Raw genomic sequence first — 20,872 nt, 5'->3', positions numbered from 1 at the left:
ATATAAAAATTAACTCAAAATAGGTCAAAGGAACAAAGGTAAGAGCTCAAACCATAAAACTCTTATAAGAAAACATTAAGTGTAAATTTTCTGACATCAGATTAGGCAATGGTTTCTTAGATTTGATATCTAAAGTATAAGCAAAAGAAAAAAAATGAATTGGACTTTATTAAAATTAAACTTTTGTGTCACAAGAAACTATCAAGAATGTGAAAAGACAATCCACAGAATAGAAAATATTTGTAGATCATATATCTGGTAAAGATCTAGTATTTAGAATATATAGAAAACACAGGTTAACAATATAAAAAGTAACTCAATATAAAAATGGGCATACAACCTACTCAAATTAAATACTATAGAAATAGAAAAACTGAGCAGACCAATAACTAGTTAGAAAATTGAATCTGTAATAAAAAAAAAAAAAACTTCCTAACAAGGAAAAGTCCAAGACCAGATGGCTTCACTGGAGAATTCTAGCAAACATTCAAATACTAATCCTCCTCAAACTCTTCCCAAAGATGGAAGAAAAGGGAATGCTTCTAAACTTATTCTGTGAGGCCAGCAATGCTGATACTAAATTAGCCAGACAAGGAAACACTACAAGAAAACTACAGACCAACATTCCTGAAGAACACTGATACAAAAGTTCTCAACAAAATACTAGCAAACCAAATTCACCAGCACATTAAGGAATTCTACACCACACCAAAGTGGGAGTTATTCCCACAATGCAAGGACAGTTCAATATATGAAATTCAATCATTCTGATAAACCACATTAATTGAAGGACAAAGCCACATTATCTAGCTAATTGATGCAGAAAAGCAGTTGACAAGACTCAACACCCTTTCCTGACTTAAAACAAACTAAAAATAGAAGGAAACTATCTCAACATAATAAAGGCCATACATGAAAAGCCCACAACTACTATTATATTCAATGCTGAAAGATGTAAAACTTTTCCTCTAAGAAAAGGAACAAAACAAAGATGCCCACTCTTGCCACTTCTATTCGGTATGCCATTGGAAGTCCTAGCAGAGCAAGTAGGCAAAAATATGAGAAAAAAAGGCAACTAAATTGAAAAGGAAGAAGTAAAATGATTGGTTTGCAAAGAATAATCTTTTATGTAGAAAATCCAAAGATTCCACATGGAAAAAACAAAACAAAACAAAAAAAGCAAAGACAGAGGGAGAAATGGACAGCAGTACAATAGTAGGGAACTTTAATACCCCACTTTCACCAACGGGCAGATAACTCAGACAGGGTATCAGTAAGGGAACATTGGACTTAACATGTTAAACCAGATGGTTAATACCTTGAATATCAAAAGAACTCCTTCAACAACAAAAAAATCCAATAACTCAATTCAAAAATGGGCAAAGAACTTGAATAGACATTTATCCAAAGATATACAAATGGCCAAGTAGTATTATGAAAAGATGCTCCACATCACTAATCAGAGAAATGCAAACCACAACCACAGATATCACCTCACACCATTAGAATAGCTAACATATAAGAAAAAAAGTGTTGGTGAGGATGTGGAGAAATTGGAACTCTTGTGCATTGTTGGTAGGAATGTAAAATGGTAGAATTGCTATGGAAAACAGTATGGCGGGGGTCCTCAAAAATTTAAAAATAAAACTACCATATGATCCAGCAATCCCACTTCTGTGTATATATCCTAAAGAATTAAAAGTAGATATGTGCACATGTAGGTTCATAGCAGCACTATTCACAATAGCCAAATGTCCACTGACAAAAATGTTGTATATATCTACAATGAAATATTGTTCAGTCTTAAAAAGGAAGGAATTTCTGTCACATGCTGTAACGCAGATGACACTTGAGGACATTAAGTGAAAAAAAGCCAATCACAGAAAGATAATTACTGTGTTATTCTTATATGAAGAATCTAAAATAGTCAAATTCACAAAGTAAAAGGGTGTTTTCCAGGGGCTGGAGAGTGAATACATATTTTCAATTCTCTTACCTTCTTAGGAGTGGAACTGCTGGGTCATATGCTAACCTAGGTTTCATTTATTGAGTAACAGCCAAACTGTGTTCCAAACTGGCTGCACTGCTTTATATTCCCACCAATGTACAAGGTTCCAATTTGTTCACATCTTCATCAACGCTTGCTATTGTCTTTTTGATGAAAACAATACTAGTGGCTATGAAGTGATAGGTCATTGTGGTTTTGATTTGCATTTCCCTAATGACTAATGATGTTGAACATCTTTTCATGTGCATAGTGGCCATTTGTGTATCTTTTTAGGAGAAATGTCTATTCAAATTCTTCACTCATTTGTAAGATGGGCTGTCTTTTTATTGTTAAATTGTAAGAGTTCTTTATATATTCTGAATACAAGTCCCATTATATTTTTTAAATTAAGGAAACATATTATACTTTTTATACCACACTTCATTAACTCCCAAAATATTTTCAAGGTAAAATACATTCTTTAAGCACACCAAATGTCACCTTAAATATAAATTGCATGAATATTTACAAATTTAAAGCAACCACTGCTTTTTCAAATAAATGTTTTCCAAGCCAAGGGGGGAATACTATATATGGGCATGTATATGGGGATCCACAGCTGAAAAGATTTAGAGATAAATGCAATGTATGGACCTTATTTGAATTCTGACTTGAACTGGAAAAAAAAATTGAGACAATTTAAACTACTGACTGGATAATTACTAAGAACTTGTTAAGTGGGGTAATGGTATAGTGGTTATATTTAAGTGTCCTTACCTTTTACACATAAATACTGAGATACAAACAGGATTATTTGCTAAGTGGGACTTGCTTCAGAATAGGTCAGCGTTGCAAAGGATGGGTGATATACAGATAAACCAAGATAGGCCATAAATTGATCATGCTGAAGTAGGTTAATTATTCTACTTTCGTGTAGGTCTGAAATTTTCTGTTAAAAAAAAAGAAAAAACACTACTCTAATGCCCATTATGTAGAAGAGCACAAGTAGCTGGCGGTGACTAAATTGTTACAAATTTCAGAAATTCCCAGTTATCTCAAAGCGAAAGAGCTCTGGGAAACTTCAAAGGACTGTAACACATCTGTGCAGAATGTTTCTACAATGTTTTAATTACCACCAAGTCACAGGCTAACTAGGTAGCTTCATCAACTATGATATGCACAACAGCACCAAACACCAGCCATCAGCACTACTCACCTATGCATTTCATCTCCTCAGCAGAGTTCTGAGGGACCAGAACTCCCACCGGAAGCTTATAACTTTCCTCTGTGGCTGCAGAAAATACTATCTTCAGCTAAGTACATGTCTATAGTAAGTAATTTTACAGCGATCCCTTAGGCCACCTTATACTCACCCAAATTGCATACCCAATCAATGGACACGAGTTAGGATGCTAGGTATAATTTACACAGTTAAAATACATACCCACCAGAATGACTATAATAATTTAAAAAAAAAAAAAAGACAAGTATTTACAAGGATGTGAAGAAATTGCAACCCTTATGCATTGTGGTAGGAATATTTTTAAACAGTACAGCCACTCTGGAAAAGAGTTTGGCAATTTTTTAGAAAAGTAAACAAAAATTTTCCAACCAAACCAATAATTACACTCCTAGAAATCTACCTGAGAAATGAAAACATATGTCCACACAAAGATGTATAGGTGAATGTTCATGGCATTATTCATAATAACCAAAAAATATGAACAATCCAAACGTCCATCAACCGGTGAATAAACAAAATTAGTACAGCCATACAATGAAATATTATGTAGCAATTAAAGGAAGTACAGGCACAGTCTACAACATGAATGAACCTAAAAAAAACATGCCAACAGGCTGGATACAAGACTTCCAAGTTGTATGATTCTACTTATGTGTAATCTGCAGATGAGGAAAATTTATGAAACAGATGCTAAGTGGCTACCGAGGGCTGGGACAGGAGAGGGAATCAATTGCAAAGGACAATGCGGGGAACTTTTATGGGCTAATGGAAATGTTCTAAAACTGTACTGTGATAACGGTTGCACAACTGTATAAATTTACTGAATCCACGGAATTGTGTATTTACAATGGGTGAATTTTATCATGTGTAAATTATAGCTCAATAAAGCTATTTTTTTAAGTACCATTACACCAGTCTTAGAAGTGACTATTTTAAAGCTCTGGCTGACAGCCTAATTCATTTCATATAATTTCAATACAATGAGTTCTGATATATTACCAGGATTAAGAACATTTTTAGCATTTGCTTGAAGCCTCAACATGCTATTTTTAAAGGATTCCAAGTACATACATACATCTCTAAACCTTACTGATCGAGTGTTTCTCTTGTAGCTATGTGTCATGTTAACTATAAGATAAAATCGTTGTCTACAGCCTACATTACCATTTTCTCTTAGCCATTTTTCCCCCTAAACTTACGTCCTACACTATTCCCTTTTGTAAAAATCTTGCTATTGCCCAGTGTTCTATTAAATACAAAGTTTTCTTACAGTATTTCATAATTTGAAGGAAAATTTTAATATTTATATTGAACATGCTTTCTACGTGTATACATTCTAAATATATTATCCTTGTTTTCTTTTGTTTCATCATTAAGCCACTTACACATACTGCCTCTTCACTGTTTCAAACAATGAAGTTTTTCAAACAAATCAAGCTTTGCTTTCACTATTTTGGTTCAAAATTCCTCCTTCCTTGCTTTAAGCTTAATTTGATGGGTTCTTCTTTCAAAGCAGTGCTGTCTTCTATGATCAGACCTGCTTTAACTTTGATTTGACTCATCTCTTTCCATTCCACTGAAAAATCTGCCAAAGTGGTAATGTTTCTGATAAGCCAGACATTTTTTTTTTTTTAAAAACTTCTCTTAACCATTTTTCTCCAAACCAAATTTCCTATGAAATGCTATTAACCTACAGGACATAAAGTAGAAAGTTATGGATAAAGTGGAAGAGGCACCCTGCCTGCTGTGACCCAACCTCATGGAACACAGCAGCCTCGAGGTATGGCTTAAAACCAATGCTCTACATTACAAGTCTCATTTCTGCATAGCACGAATACAAAAAAATTAAACTGAAAATATTTAAACAATACATATAAGAAAAACTTGGAAGTAAATTAAAAAATATTTTTTAGAATCTCAATTTTTTAAATGGATAACCATAAAATGATTCCCCAAATAATATGTCTTTAAAACTCCACAAATAAAGACATTACTTTCTAGGAATTCTACCTACTACAAAGGTTGTGTACTGTTTATCTTAATTTCCTTATTTATGACAAATGCCCAAAGCCACTTAACACTATACATTGAGTTGTTAAATAAATGAACTGGTCAGCAGGAAATGCCAATTACCCAACAGGCAGTAAAGAAAATAAGATGGCAAGAATGCTCTGGTAAAACCATTTCTGTATCTGTATTATAAATTAAAAACAAAACAAAACAAAAACCAACCAGCACTATCTGCCTCCAGAAATCAGATACAAATCAAGCAAATATTCAACCAAAATGGTGACAAATACTAAGGATAAACCTGGAAAAGGGGATTAGTACTATTAAGAATTATCAAGATTGTATTAACTACAAAATAAAAACCCCTCTCCCCTCAGAAATAAAAGGTAAAGGTATCATGATACGTAACTTCATCACATTTCTATAAAATAAAAATAGAAATTATTGCTATTATGACTGTAAAAATGGAGGCAAGTAAAGAGTTTAGAAATATACTTGTTTATAATCAATTAAATGATGAGCCATAATTTGAACCCTAGTTATCACATTAAGTAGAAATCACAATTCAGGTATTGTGTCCTCAGTTATTAAGATATATGTTAAATAGTTCACATTTTAAAAACATTTTATCATTACATAATCAAATTTGATAAAATTTTATCAAAACATCTATGTATTCAATATAAATCATATTGTTAAAAGTTTTATAAAGTAACATTTAAAGAAAACTGCTGAGGTGCCAAATGATTATTTTCTATTAAATATACAACTTAACATTTAGAACTACATAAATTAATTCTTGCTAAAAGTTGATTCAGGTTTACAAAGGCATACTTTGGGAACTATAATAAATTTCCCCAGCACCACTTTCCTTTTTCATTCCAAAATTCTTTCATTAGGTTGAACTTTCTTCTGTCATTCATAGATAAAAGTTACAGAAGGTTTACAATACGAAGTCTTAATAGTAACAGGTTTTAAAAAATCTAAGCAAAGTGCACATTAAACTAGCTACAACTACTCAATTTCTTGATTATCATCAAATAAAAAATAGATGAACACTTCATCACTTAAATCTTTCTGAGGAAAAAAAAAATAGTATAACCTTGCTTAAATAAGAATTCCCCAGTAGGATATTATATAAAAGATATCCCATGTTATTTTAAGTTCTTTCTCTCATTAAAACTTTTTAAAAGTCTAATGAACACACACTTATAATGCCATATTACACGACTACAGTACTGTTAATTAAATAAAGCAGCCCAGTATAGTTGTAAACATTTTTTAAATGTAGCAAAAATGTAGTAAACAAGACTTGGCATGTCTTTTCTTCCCAAAACTTGCCATTACAATGCTCTTTCCATGAATAATTATTCTTCCTGGAAAAGTCTTAAGGTATATTTTAGTCTTTAAAAATATTACACTGAAATAATATGTGAAAAGATTTAGTCGTGGCAATTTCACTGAAGCTTTTATTGCCTCTGTTGGTAATATGACAGGGATTGTAAGAAGCACATTTGAACTTACAGAGATATGCAGATGATAGTCACTAAAGATAATCTTGATCTCAAGTATTTTTTAGATGTGGGCACTTCTAATTTTATACACTTTACTATTTAAAAAGCAGTATATTTTAAAATGTGTACCTGTTTTGACATTTGGCAAAAAGGAAACTGTACCTGTGGTTCAATTTAAAACAAAGAATCTGCCTGGGGAGTTTACCAAAATGAAGACTGAAACACTAATGAATTAAAGCATTTCAAGGTAGGGGTGTGTGTGTGTGTGTGTGTGTGTGTGTGAGTCAACAGGTCTCTTTCAATCTCTCACTCTTGTCAATCTCTCTCACAAACGCACACACATGCACACACATACATGGCCATATGCATAAGCACTGTTTTAGTATAAAATATTCCCTGTAACCAGGCATTTATCCTCAAAATAATCACACCACATTAAACCAGTCTTCTCTTTTCAGCCCTAGTAATAGTATTGTTTAATTCTAAGATGCCATCATAGAGTGAACAACCTTAACTTTTATGCTACATAATTATATTCAAAGCTTTATGTTTTTGTTTATAATTACACAGTAATTATAAATGTTTAGTACCAAAATGATGACAAACACTATTTTGTTGAAAAAGGTCTTGCATTTAAAAGGAAAAGTCTGTAAACCCAAGGCACTAAGCCATGAACCAATATCAGACTTTTAAGAAAACAATTTTCTATTGGGAAAAAAAAAAAAAAAAGCTAATGGGATCTCATTTTAAAACACAGCATACTCAAATTAATCAATCTGAAAACAATACCATAACTCAAAATCTTCCAGACAAAAACAAAATAGTACATATATATATATCTTTTTAAATTTTTCATAATTGAAGTTCGTCTTTATATTTACAAACATGAAGTCAGGAAATACTGAAAGCAGCAGGATTCTTCTTTTTTTCTTTTTTTTTTTTTTTTTAATAACCAATTCCAGTAAACTGAATAGAAATTTTCAAAATATTCTTTTGGTAGAATTATATTCTTGAGTTAAAGTTATGATTGGAATATTAATATAATATCTATGGGGAAAGCTTTCTAGTCAGTTTCAGAACTGTGTAAATAAAAAGTAGTAGTAAGATGTCATTGTTTCTTAAAATCATTTCCACATCTACATAAAATGTACTGCTGTTCTGAAGTACATTCCTTTGATAATTTCAACACTGGACCTTATAGAGTTGTCTGGATATACCAAGCAAAATCTTTTCCTGCTAGAGACCAAAGTCATCCAACATATGAAGTTTTCCATTTTTTTACTTGCCTTACAGAAATGTTTAAGAAAGCAATAAACCCTTCACATGTCAGGAAGTGAACAGAGAAATGAGCATCTTCAGCATGAAAGCAGTTCATGGGTCTTGTAATGAAAAAAATACACACAAGAGAGAATTCTGTTTTGACGTGAAAACTGAGCTTATTTGAATAAAACAAAAAAAGGTGAAGAAACTAATTTATGAAAATAAAAGCCAGATTGGTATTTTGCATCAAGTACATGCTTGCTTGAAAATTTTTGCTCCTGAAGTATTTGGCAACCACAGTGATCAGCAGTTAAAGGAATTTCAACAAAATAAGAAGTCATCAAAAATGGACTATTTGTCTGAAAGCAGTACCTATAAGGATTGAACTTCATGGCTCATCACAACCATTTTCAAAATTTAATTCCTACTATCTTCTTATAAATTAAGAGAATTTCATTTGTGTTCCATAGTGCGCTGACAAAAAAACCAAAAAACAAAACAAAAAATAAAACCCTCATGCCTAAATTTAGAATATTGTATTGTGTAGCACTCTAAAACATTCAAAACAAATTAAATAGTTTAACTTATTCGACAGGCATATAAGCATTTCAAAATCATAATGAAATCCAATTATGTAGTGCATAATGTAGACAGGAGTAGAATCTAACATTATGCAGACATTTTCTAAATAAAAGCTCCCTGTTAAGACAACTATATATAAACATGGGTAAGGTAAGTGCAGACTAGTTCTGTGGAACCTTTTGAAATCGAGGGTCTGAAACACAATAAATTTTTCAGGTAGGCACACCAAGTTATCCTAAAAATTTTTCACATTGGTTATTTTGACATCAGTTACTCTACTCACATCAACAATACATGTGATTTGCCCGGGAAAAAAAAAATCCCCCCAAACCAAAACACCATTCCAGATCCGGTACACTTAAATATATCACTCTCATTGGAAGTGCTATCAGCATAGTCTTTGCAACTAGCCCAAAGCATATATTTAAGAAGTTTTTATAAATTGTTTGTGATGTTCATATGTTTAATTCTTATGCCAAACTGTTTTCTGATGAAGACAGCATTGTGCTTTATGCAAGAATGGAAACCTCAAAATAATCACCATAAAGCTCCTAAGACTTATGGGAGAATAAACTAGGATGGTCCACAGATATAAGATGAAATCCACAATGTTGGAATTATAAATGTTTAGAGCGGCCCAGACTAGAAGACAAGCCCAAACCACCATTAGAAGAATGAAATACGATATGGTCCAAGATGTATCCTTAAAGTTTTGACACAACCCTCAGTCTGAATTGTGAGGATTGATCTTCAGTTCAGTCCAGCCAGCAGAAATTGACTGTGCAATTTTCCGTTGTATTTATTGTACAGACTATGTACATTCTAGAAGGTTCCTTTAGTGCTACACTGTTGTACTTTTTGTCCCAGCAATTTGAGGGCGTGCAAATTCCACAAAGTCATCAATAAGAACAGGCCATGCTCCTGGAAAAAGAAAAAAAAGTATGGGAAAGGGAAAGAAAGAAAAGCAGAAATAGGGCTAACATTTTAAGAGAATCCTTTACTTTTAAAATGCCTTCCCTATAACAGTTAAAGCGTGTCATTAAAAATGACAAATATTCCCACTGAGAACACTCCCAAAATTCTAGCTTTTTAGAGTTCCTACCTAACATAGTTCTTGTATTCTCTCTGCTCTATTATTCCAATGCTTGATTAGCCCCTGAAAAATAAATGATAACTCTCCTAGTAATCAATGAATAATATGGTTTTCTGAAGGCCCCCAAACTGGCAGCCTAAGAAATGGCCATGCTATAATGGCATGCTGCCAGCACTAAGAGCATAGTTAGGTAGGAAGAAAAAAGTTTCCAGGCATTTTGTGGCAAACTTACAAGGGAAATTAACAGCAAGTCTCAAACTCTATCCTATTTCAGGACAACAAATTGCTAAGAGATTTTAAATTGCAGATATGCATGCCTCTACACATCCACACGCCAACCTCCAAATCAGAAAGTTCTCCAGTTTTGTGTAAGGCCTAACAGAAAGCACAATTATCATCAGATTAGACATTTCTCACTTATTAGTAAAGACTAGACATCATAATGAAAACAAAGAGAAAAAATAATATTATCTCTGGTTAGATTACATAGTTCCAGGACACTTTTAAGGAGGCCAAGGTCATTGGAGATTTCTCAAAGACTACCTCTATTCAACAGTCTCAAAAACACATCCTGCTAATTCTCAAAGGAGGCTACATAAGTATATGTGAAGAAATCAGATCACTGCCACCTCTCAAAAGACAAAAGCACATCACTTGTAGTAGATGGTAACACCATCTTTTATACACAAGACAAAATATCAGAAAAGCATTCAATTGGTAGGATTCAAATATCACATTTACTGAATGTCAATAGTACTATGGTAGACAGCTGAAGTGCATTGCAAATTAGACAAAGTAACTAAACTTGAGTTTACAATCAAATTCAAAGACAAGACAGATAATAAACAACACAAAAATAGAAAGGACAGTAAGAAGAGTAATGAGTAAACTGAAAATCTAAAACATGCATGAAAACAACTCCGCCTTTCTGGAAGACAGGAGTACTGAGTTGGTATTTAAAGAAATAGAACAGAGATTGGTAAAGAGGACAAAGACATTTTATATGTTCATAAGAGCACAAAAAATCAGAAGACAGAAATCCCAACTCTAAGAAAAACAGATGTAGACAAGAAGGTCAAGAGTGTGTGATAAAAGAAATAAAAAAAAAAATTAAGGAAAAACTTTCATTACCTTCTTCATCATAATTAGACATGTCATCTGCAATCATTGTACTGAAGTCTAAAAGAAGATTCCAAGTATCTTTTGGTATTGATCGTTTATGATGTTCCTATTTTTTAAAAAAATAAGCAAATAACATCCAAATCACCAAAAAGTTTCAAAACATCAGTCTAAACAATGCTAAATTGGAACCTACTTCGGATTCTGTGTCTCCCTCTCTCTGCCCCACCCCCGCTCATACTCTGTCTCTCTCTCAAAAATAAATAAATATTAAAAACAAATAAATAATATTAATTATCTTCAGAGTAAAAATGCAGAGAAAAGATGAGCTGCAGAAAACATGAACTTACCAACAAAAATTTATTCCATAAGTCTAAGAATTTAAATCTTCCATTAAGCACTAAATTCCAGTAGGCAATGGCCATTTCTAGATCTGTAATATTAAAAATAAATTATGTATTTCTAATTCCATGAATATTTATCCCTGCAAAAAAAAAACAGGTAAGACCAAAGATAGCCAAATAAATAAATAAATAATAAATAAATAAATAAAATGAATGAATGAATGAATAAATAGTTTTTTTCCTAAATACTTAGGTTTTCAAATTTTCATACAGAGGTAAGATTAAGGTTTGTATCCTGTCTCCCTCACCAATGAACAACCCTTCAGGGCAAAAAGAATGCAACTTACCTCATGGGGGGGGGGGGGGGGGGGGGCTTCTGAAGTTTAAATTAGATAATGTAGAGAAGCATACTTAACTAGACTGTAAGTATTAAAATGTTAACGTACATCAATGTTTCTCAACCTCAGCATTTTTGACATTTGGGACCAAATAATTTTTTGATGTGGGGGACTGTCCTATATGACATTAGCAGCATCCCTGGCCTCTACCCAAAGCTCCACCCTACTCCCAGTGGTGACAACCAAAACTGTCTCCAGACACTGCCAAAGCTACCCTGGGGTGCAAAACTGCTCCCAGTTGAGAACCACTGATGTACACCTTCAGGCTGTAATGCAAAGGACTGCTATCTACAATGATTGATCCTGGACTTCAGAGACCATTAAGAATATTGATTTAAAAATTAATCAACTAAGATTTGCTTTTTTAAAAGTTTGATGAAGATGATATAAATGGCTATTTAACTGCATGTGGAACAGAGTGAAACCATACTGCCACATGAAAGTACCATACCTGTCATGACAGAAAGACCTATGATCACTTTCAAGGAATTACACCAATTAAGATAAAGTATCAAGCTTTTTATGAGTAAATTTACATCTCTGGGTCAGAAAAAATCATATCCCAAGTAAAAGTCCTTTTAGATAATGATCTCTAAAACACTCCTGATAATCGAAGAACCATGAGACTAGTAAAGACTCCAAAGAGGTTCACATTTTACCTCAAAAAACAATATACAGACCATAAAGCAAAAAATTCCCCTTCTTCACTGGACCTTCACTTCTTCAAGGATAGGGACAAAATATCCCCAAACTAGTAGACTGAAACACACAGTAGGCATTCAGAAACCGCTGAAAGAATGAACTTCCTACAGTTCCATGTGAAAATGTACTACTTACCTTCGAATCCATCATTATGTCTTCCTTCAAACTCAGTGGAAAAGGTGGCACTTTTTTCTCCTATCCAAGGATAAGCCCCTAACACCAATGTTCTCAATACATCCTGCCTCTTCAAGTAATCCTGTCTACTGATTAGTTTTACTCTCTCCCTACATCTTCAACTTTGCTTTGTCTTCTGCCTTTTCCTGCTTCACAAAGAAACGCTCAGGTTGTAGCTCCTCCCTTTAAAAAGAACTTTCTTGGGGTCTCATCCCCTTAACTAGCTACCCTTTTTCTCCCTCCCTTCACAGAAAATCTTGAAACAGTACACAGAGTCTTCTACTCTTATACATAATGTGCTTCTGAATGCATGTCTAAAAGTCAAATTCAGATCCCCAGGTTTTAAGAAAACTAGAAACATGCCACCAATTCCTAACCATAATGCCTTTTTAATCTCTGCAGACTTCAAAGCTCTATAGACAATATTCTTTCCAGGGTCTTTAATTTTGTTCTTTTCTCTACCAACTAAACATGTAATTGTCTGCTTCAGGTGCAGTAAAATGGCTATTAGCATGCTTAATGCTTTCCTTCTTCACTTCAAATGCACTAAACTTATGAGAACTAAGCTTATTACTAGTACTAGCATTTTTTTCCTTTTCGACAAATTTTCACAAAATAAGGATAAGAAACAACAGACATAATCAAGTAACTACAAACCATGAGACACCCTATAAATGCCCATTTGTCAGGTGATACACTAAGGAAAGAATCTGACAAGGGTAGAAGTGTATGTGTATCATGTATGAAGGTTTAGGTTAACTTTTTGTAATCTACATTCACTGCCCATTTCCTAACCTCCCACACACTTTTTAATTCCATAAACTAGATTGAAAGTAATCTCTACCAAATAAACACTTTTATTCCTTGATTTGGCTGTCTGCCATATTAGACAAAATTGAATATGCCTCCTAGATGGAAAGGTCACTTCTTTCAGCTTTAATGATAGCACTCTATTATTTCCTTCTGTCCTGTCTTTCTCATCCTCTTTTACTGGGTCCCCTTCTTCCATTCATCCACTTGATGTTGGTGTTCTGTGATACGGTGTGTCAGCAAGAACTACTTATAATCCCTGTAGATTTTTCAAACCCTTGCCTTTTTTCACATTAGACACTCAATTATCTTTAACAACTCCTAAATCTTGAAACTTGTATCTCTGTATTTTAGATCCATATATCTAATTGCCTATGGACAACTTCAACTGGGTATTCATAAACAGCTCAAATTCAACAGAGCTCAAACTGAACTCATTATCTTCCTCTACAGACCTGCTTATTTCTTCTCTCAATGTCATCACCCTACAGGGTTTCTCAATGAAACACAATTTCGCATTGTAAATAACTGCCCTATGCACTGAAGAACATTTAGCACCCATCTAATGCCAGAAGAAACCTCAGTCATTATGACAACCAAAAAACACCCCTACACATTTCCAAATGTCCCCTAAAGGTGTTCAGAATTGATAAACTCCTTTCTTCCTCATCACACACTTCCAGTCAGAGTTCTTTCATTTTGGCTTCTAAGTACCTTTTAAATCTCTCTCTCTTCCCCATCCCTACTGGCAGGGCCAGCGTGAGGGTCCTCTTCGTGTCTAGCTAAATCACCGCACAGCTTCATAACCAATCACTTCTCCTCTTGTTCTGCCTCCACTCCTTTTAAAGAACCACAGTGTTTTCATATGCACCTTTTAGACATACAAATTTGTGGTGTAACTTCCATGTTAAAATTCTTCAATGTTTAAAACAATGAGATACCACTACACACCTTCTGAAATGGCCAAAATCCAAAACACTGACAGCACCAAGTGCTCGCGAGGATGTGAAGCAACAGGAACTCTCATTCATTGCTGGTGGGAATGCAAAATAGCACAGCTATTTTGGAAGACAGTTTGGCAGTTTCTTACAAAACTAAACATACTCTTACCATATGACTCAGCAATAGCCACTCCTTGGTATTTACCCAAATGAACTCAAAACTTATGTCCACACAAAAACCTGCACATGGAAGTTTACAGCAGCTTTATTTGTAATTGCCAAAACTTGAAGCAATCAAGATGTCCTTGAGTAGACAGACAGATTATTATATAAACTCTGGTGCACCCAGGCAAAGGAATATTATTCAATGCTAAAACAAAATAGCCATGAAGCCATGAAAAGACATGGAGGAAAACAAATGCATATTAATATCACTAAGTGAAAGAAGCTAGTCTGAAAAGGCTATACACTACATGATTCCAACCGTAGGACATACCGGAAAAGGGAAACTATGGAGACACTAAAAAGATCAGTGGTTGCCAGGGGTTAGGAGGGAGGAAAGGATGAACAGGCAAAGCAGAGGACTTTTTGGGCAGTGAAACTTCTCTGCATGATGCTATAATCATGGATACAGGTCATCCTATGTTTGTCCAAACCCACAGAATGTAGAACATCAAGGGTGAACCCTGATGTAAACTTGAACTTTGGGTGATAATGGTGTGTCAAAATAGGTACCACTGTAACAAATGTACCACTTTGGTGAGGGATGTTGATAATGGGAGAAGCTATCTAATGTGTGGGGGCAGAGGGTATATAGAAAAATCTCTGTACCTTCTACTGAATTTTGCTGTAAACCTAAAGCAGCTAAAAAAATAAAGTCTATTAAATTTTTTTTAAACTCTGCGATTATTTTTCTATTGCCTTTAGATAAAATCTACAACTTCCAGTTAAATGAATTTACTTGCAGTTCCTCAAAGGTGCTATGTCGCTCACCTCTGAACAACTGAACTTGCCCATCGCTCCACAACAGACGTGGCTTCTTTTTCTTTTGGCCTTGGAAACATACACTCATTCTTCAAGACTCAAAAATTAATCATTTTTGTGAAGACTTTTTACAAACTCACCCAGACAGACTTAAAATGCTCCCTGACTTCATGCTCACAGACTAACGAGTCGATAAAAATATTTTCCAATGAAAAGGGAATACCTGAAAAGATTTAGTAAGTTTGGGGCACCTGGGTGGCTCAGTTAGGCATCCAACTCTCGATTTCAGCTCAGGTGGTTATCTCACAGTTCGTGAGTTCAAGTCCCACATCAGGCTCTGAGCTGACAGTGCGGAGCCAGTTTAGGATTCTCTCTCTGCCCCTCCCCCACTTGCTCTCTCTCAAAAAAAAGAAAAGAAAAAAAAGAAAAAGATTGTATAGGGATAAAATGTCAGTTGCCACAAGTATAGGAAAAACTGCCCTTTAGATAGAATTGTCTGAGTGACAAAGAGAACAGCCTAACTAAAGAGAAGTGGTTTAAAATAGGAGTTTACAGTTGAGCCTCTTAAATCCCAACTCTACCACTAGCTAAGGCAACTTGGGTAACTGAGTTCACCTCTATACAATTCAGTTTAAAATAAAGGGTAGGGGCACCTGGGTGGCTCAGTCAGTTAAGCGTCCGACTTCAGCTCAAGTCACGATCTCGCAGTTTGAGTTCGAGCCCCGCGTCGGGCTCTGTGTTGACAGCTCAGAGCCTGGAGCCTGCTTTGGATTCTGTGTCTCCCTCTCCCTCTGCCCGCCCCTGCTCACACTCTGACTCTTTCAATAATAAATAAACGTCAAAAAAAGAAATTTTTCTTTTAAAAAAAGGGTAATAGGGGGCGCGCGGGAGCCTCAGTTGGTTAAGCGTTTGATTTCGGCTCAGATCATGATCTCACAGTTTGTGAGTTTGAGCCCCATGTCAGGCTCTGTGCTCACAGCTTGGAGCCTGGAATCTGCTTCAGATTCTGTCTCTCTGTCTCTCTGCCCCTCCCCTGCTCTCTCACTTTCTCACTCTCTCGAAAACAAACATTAAAAAAATTGTTTTTAAATAAAGGTAATAGTACCTACTCTCACAGGGCTGCTGTAAGGATTACACGAGTTAATACGAGTTAATTAAATGAGAACAGTGCCTGGGAAATAAATATATGAGTCCTTACTATCACTATTATTTATTTTTAATAATTTTTAAAAGTAGTCTTATAGATTCTGAAGCAGTATATGAAAAGAGCAAAGTGAGCAATTAGGTAATAAGCAACAACAATAGTTAGAAGGAAAAGACAGAGAAAAAGAGACAAGCAAATAACAGCATTGCCTAAAACTGAGATATTGCAGAATGAATTCTTAAGCCCTTTAAAGTAAAATTAAAATTGCAAACAGAGGTAATCCCAGTGTCAAGCAAAATCCACAAGGGCAACGTGGAATTTCATAAAAGGTGATGAACTGAGTCTGAATGAACATGGAAATGAACTGAGACTGGATCCAAACATTGTCTGTAAAGGAAACAAAATGTTGCCAACTCATGAGAGGATGGAATGGTGATTAACAATCCTATTCACAATGTCTTTGTTTACTTAGAAATATCTTCAGGTAGCACAACATAATATAAAAGAATATAGAATATGGAGTCAGAAGATCAGAGACCGAGTCCCAGTTCTACCAACTCTAAAGTTAAGTGACCTTAACTTAATAAGTCAGCCTCTCTGACCATGAATTTCTCCATCTTTACAATGAAAAGGATAATAGGTTTTCAGTTAGCTCAAACGGCTTTTACAAGAACTAAATGGGATTATATAGATGAAAATGTGCTTTAAAAACACTCTATAAAATTATTTCTAAATAATAAAGTAAATGTCTAGCAAATAATCTTAAAATGTTTTAAATCAACTGCACAGGCATAAGATTCTAGCTGAACCACAGTTCACAAGAAAATAACCTATGAACTTTAGTCTAATAAAAGTTCAGGATTGTCCTAAACATGACATGGTTGCTAAAGAACAAATGTAATTTATGACTAAACAGAATGGACAGTCTCACAAAAAAGAACAGAGTCCTGGTGCTCTCTATTACAAACAACCTCCTTCAAGAGTATTACGTTCAGCTTTAAGTAAGAGTCTATTTTGAGAGAAACTGACAAGTTGGAAATGTGCCTGAGAGGGGATAGTAACAAGAATAACAAAGCTCTTCTCAAATGAAGAACAGTTAAAGTAATTGGAATGTTGACCCGGAAGAAAAAGAAGGGGTAAGTGACAGCAATCTTTCGATGGTCAGACTTCCTCGTACTGCAGGGGAGGACAAATAAGCGCAGTGGAAGAAAGATGTTCACTTCATAAGGAAGAACTGTGTGGTAAGAAGTAGGAGTATTCTGTGACAAGAATGGACCACTTCCTAAAACAATGTGTGTCCAAAGTAGAAACTAAATGAGCATCAGCTATGGATGTAACCTTGGATAGGTTTGAAAGGTATTTCATAAATTTTCTAATTTAAGATTCAGAAGACTACCAGAAATGGCAGGTGACTGAAGCAGACGGTGACAGAGGAAGCACCCTATCCTGGTGTCAAAGGAAATCAGGTGTCAAGGAAAATGAGGAAATATGGAAAACACCAGCTCTCATTATAACTAGCACAGCTATTTATAAATAAACCACAGTGCTGTCACTGTCACTCTGCCAATTTGTTTTGGGCCTCACCTCCTCTCCTATGATCTTCTAATTCTTCCCTGCCAAGTACTGTAATTTAAGAGTCCTGTGAGCCCTTAGAAAGGCTGTCAAGAAAACTGTTTTCTTTTTAATTAAGTTCTTCAACTAAGCAAGTCATTACATTTCCTGACACACAACACCAATGCAAAACAAAGGGAGAAATTAGGATTTGTCTATTACATTTTTTTCTCTTTTACATTAAGAATTTTTTAGTTTTGGGCTTACAGAAAAAATTGAGCAGAAAGTACAGACAGTTCCCATATACCTCCACACCCCCCGTTTTCCACTATTTTTAACATCTTGCTTTAGTGTGGTATATTTCTTACAACTGATGCGCCAATGTGGATATACAAGTATTAACTGAAGTCCATATTTTACATGGACTCACTCTGTGTTATATATTCTATTTTTTCTTTAAATTCTAAATGTGGGATTAAACACACATAACAAAATTTACCATCTCAACCATTTCTAAGTGTATGGTTCAGGAGTGTTGGGTGCATTCACATCGTTGTGCAACCAATTAATGGAACTCTTTTTTCTGCAGAATGAAACTCCATACCCATTAAACAATTAATACAATTTTCTTAAGCTCAATACTTACTGGGTAATAAAATAAATTTTTAAATCTAATTCTGTACAGTTTTTGCGATTTTCCCTATAATCCAAAATTCCAATTTACTATCATGTTAATATATCCAGTATCTAGTAAAAATTTTTTTGCTTTATTTTTACCACATACAATAAAAACTAAGATTCAGTATCAAAACTATATATTCACTCCAAAATATCATTAGTTTCGTGCTCCAATAAGGGTTGGGGACATAACTAACGAAATAGATTCAGCCCATTTAAGTCAACATTTTATATTTGTAACATTTTGTTTAATCTTATCAAAATATTATGCTACCTTTCTAAACACAACAAAAATAATTATTTTAGTGTATACATGTAAATTCAAAACCTGTAATCAGTTTTTATTTGTGGGAAGGAAGGAAGGAAGGAGGAAACTAGAAAAAAACAGCCCAGTTAACTGATGGTCACAGATAATAAAGAAACTAACCCTACATATTAACCATCCAGCTTATTTTGCCTACAAAATTAGGTAGTTTCCTGCAAGAAGAAAACTCAACCTAAACTGAAGAATCAGTTGGAAATGAGGCTTCATTATCTGTCATTTTGCTTTACAGATATTTTGTAAATCTTCAATCAATTCAATCATGTTCAGTCACTCTTCAGGCCAATTCTCCAATACTAATGTTGCACATTTATCCCTTCTTCACTAGCTTTCAACCACTTCCTCGGTATAATCCCTATTCACATAGTCCTTTTCTCAATGCTTTTTCCCTCTAACTTAAAATATAAAGAAGGATTAGTACAAGAGGCCCCTATTAGCCTCTCCAACTACTGTATCTTCAAAATCAAAAGCAAACTCACTTCCATCCCTGGGTAAGTAATTTAACCTTCCTGCGCCTGTTTCCTCATCTGTAAAATAAGGATAAAAAAATGGCTTGCACTCCACGAGTATGTATCTGGCAGGCACATGCCAGGTGATGAATTACTGAATGAAAGAATAACTCTTAAAACCGCTAAACATGAAATGAAGAAGCGTGTGTACTTAGCACACTGCCAGGCACACTGCAAGTGCACATTCAATGGAAGATACTGCCATCGTCAAAATCTTCAGTGCATCCTCATTGTCCACAAATTCCAATTTAAACATTTCTGTCCTGTTTATAAAAGAAGCCTCTGGTTATCGAGCCTTACATCTCACCAACTTAATCTCCAAATAAGCATTCCCACTGACATCACATCAGTGTTTTCTCTCTTCTACAAAGAAGCCAAGCTTATTTCTCAAGTTTGAGACATTCATTCTTAACCATCCTCTCAAACACCTTTTATCTTCCCTTGCCTAGCCAAATACCATATCCTTTAGTTTAACATCCCATCTTGCCCAGGAAGCACTTCCCAACCATTCCTCCTTTTACTCATTTCTCCTTTTACCTAACACACTCTCACACATGTTTATTATTGTGTCTTACCTATCATTAAATCTTTCTAGGTAAACTGTAAATTACACTGTAGCTTTTACTTCCATACCCCCTAGCCATCCCCAAAGCAAGTGTATGGATATTACATACAGCATAAATTGATTGACCTAAACTGTCAACAGTGGAAGATTATGGATAAGATTTCTGGTTAAAATTATAAATGATAATCATCACTTTTATTCTTTCTTATAGCTTCTAAATAAGTCCTAACCAAAAAGAATAGATTTCTCTGGCACTCTATGACTCAGAAATCTTACAATGCTATTTCTACAGATCCACGCTGAAATAACTCATGATCCTATGATCCTATAAGATCTTCTAGATAATATATAAAATATATATAAGTAGATAAATATACAAATGTATGTCAGAATTTTAACAATTATTTTCTATATTGCAGTTCTTAAAAAAAAATCAGTAGTTCAGATATGGTATCCAGGGTAACTTATTATTGAATGTCCATGGTATTTTCTGATTAACTAGAAGTTCATTGTTTCTGTTTTCCAATAATTGGTATTTTCACAATGACTTTATGCTCAAAACACAAAACTTTCTACTACAAATCAAAAGTGACACCATCAATGTATTTGAATATATTTGAGACACCAATATAATTTTTAAAAATTCTTACCTAATCCTTTTTGTCCTGGATTCTTTGCAAAATTAAAGGTAAACTGGTAAAAATCCTTAAATCGTCCTGGTTCTTTCAATTCTTGTTCCATCTTGGGTATCTGGGCCTTTAGTTTTTCTATGCTGTCACATCTACATTGTAAAATTAAGAGTATAAAAGATTAGCTTTTTCACTATAAATTAAGGACTAAATTTACTCCTATGACAGCTTATATTTCACAGAACTTTTTTAAAAAATCAGTTAGTTGAAGTTTCATCCTTTTACATTACATAAACAAGAATGGGGTCAGCTA

At 34.3% G+C, this 20,872-nt stretch overlaps 1 protein-coding gene across 4 annotated transcripts in view; it reads right to left on the bottom strand.

Annotated features, from left to right (window-relative positions):
* Positions 1-9,188: 9,188 nt before the first annotated feature.
* DCUN1D1 (defective in cullin neddylation 1 domain containing 1) overlaps positions 9,189-20,872 on the bottom strand; it is a 31,828-nt gene continuing 20,144 nt past the window's right edge. For all 4 annotated transcript variants that reach the window (XM_042954852.1, XM_042954854.1, XM_042954855.1 and 1 more), the window contains exons 4-7: positions 20,581-20,711; positions 11,159-11,241; positions 10,821-10,917; positions 9,189-9,517 (exon numbers count right to left, since the gene is read on the bottom strand). In XM_042954852.1, coding sequence (XP_042810786.1) covers positions 9,438-9,517; positions 10,821-10,917; positions 11,159-11,241; positions 20,581-20,711 — 391 coding nt within the window. In that variant the 3' untranslated portion in view covers positions 9,189-9,437. The remainder of the gene's footprint in view (positions 9,518-10,820; positions 10,918-11,158; positions 11,242-20,580; positions 20,712-20,872) is intronic.

The sequence above is a fragment of the Panthera leo genome, chromosome C2, assembly GCF_018350215.1.
Source record: "Panthera leo isolate Ple1 chromosome C2, P.leo_Ple1_pat1.1, whole genome shotgun sequence".
NCBI classification, from domain to species: Eukaryota; Metazoa; Chordata; class Mammalia; order Carnivora; family Felidae; genus Panthera; species Panthera leo.
This window is presented reverse-complemented; position numbering and strand designations above follow the sequence as displayed.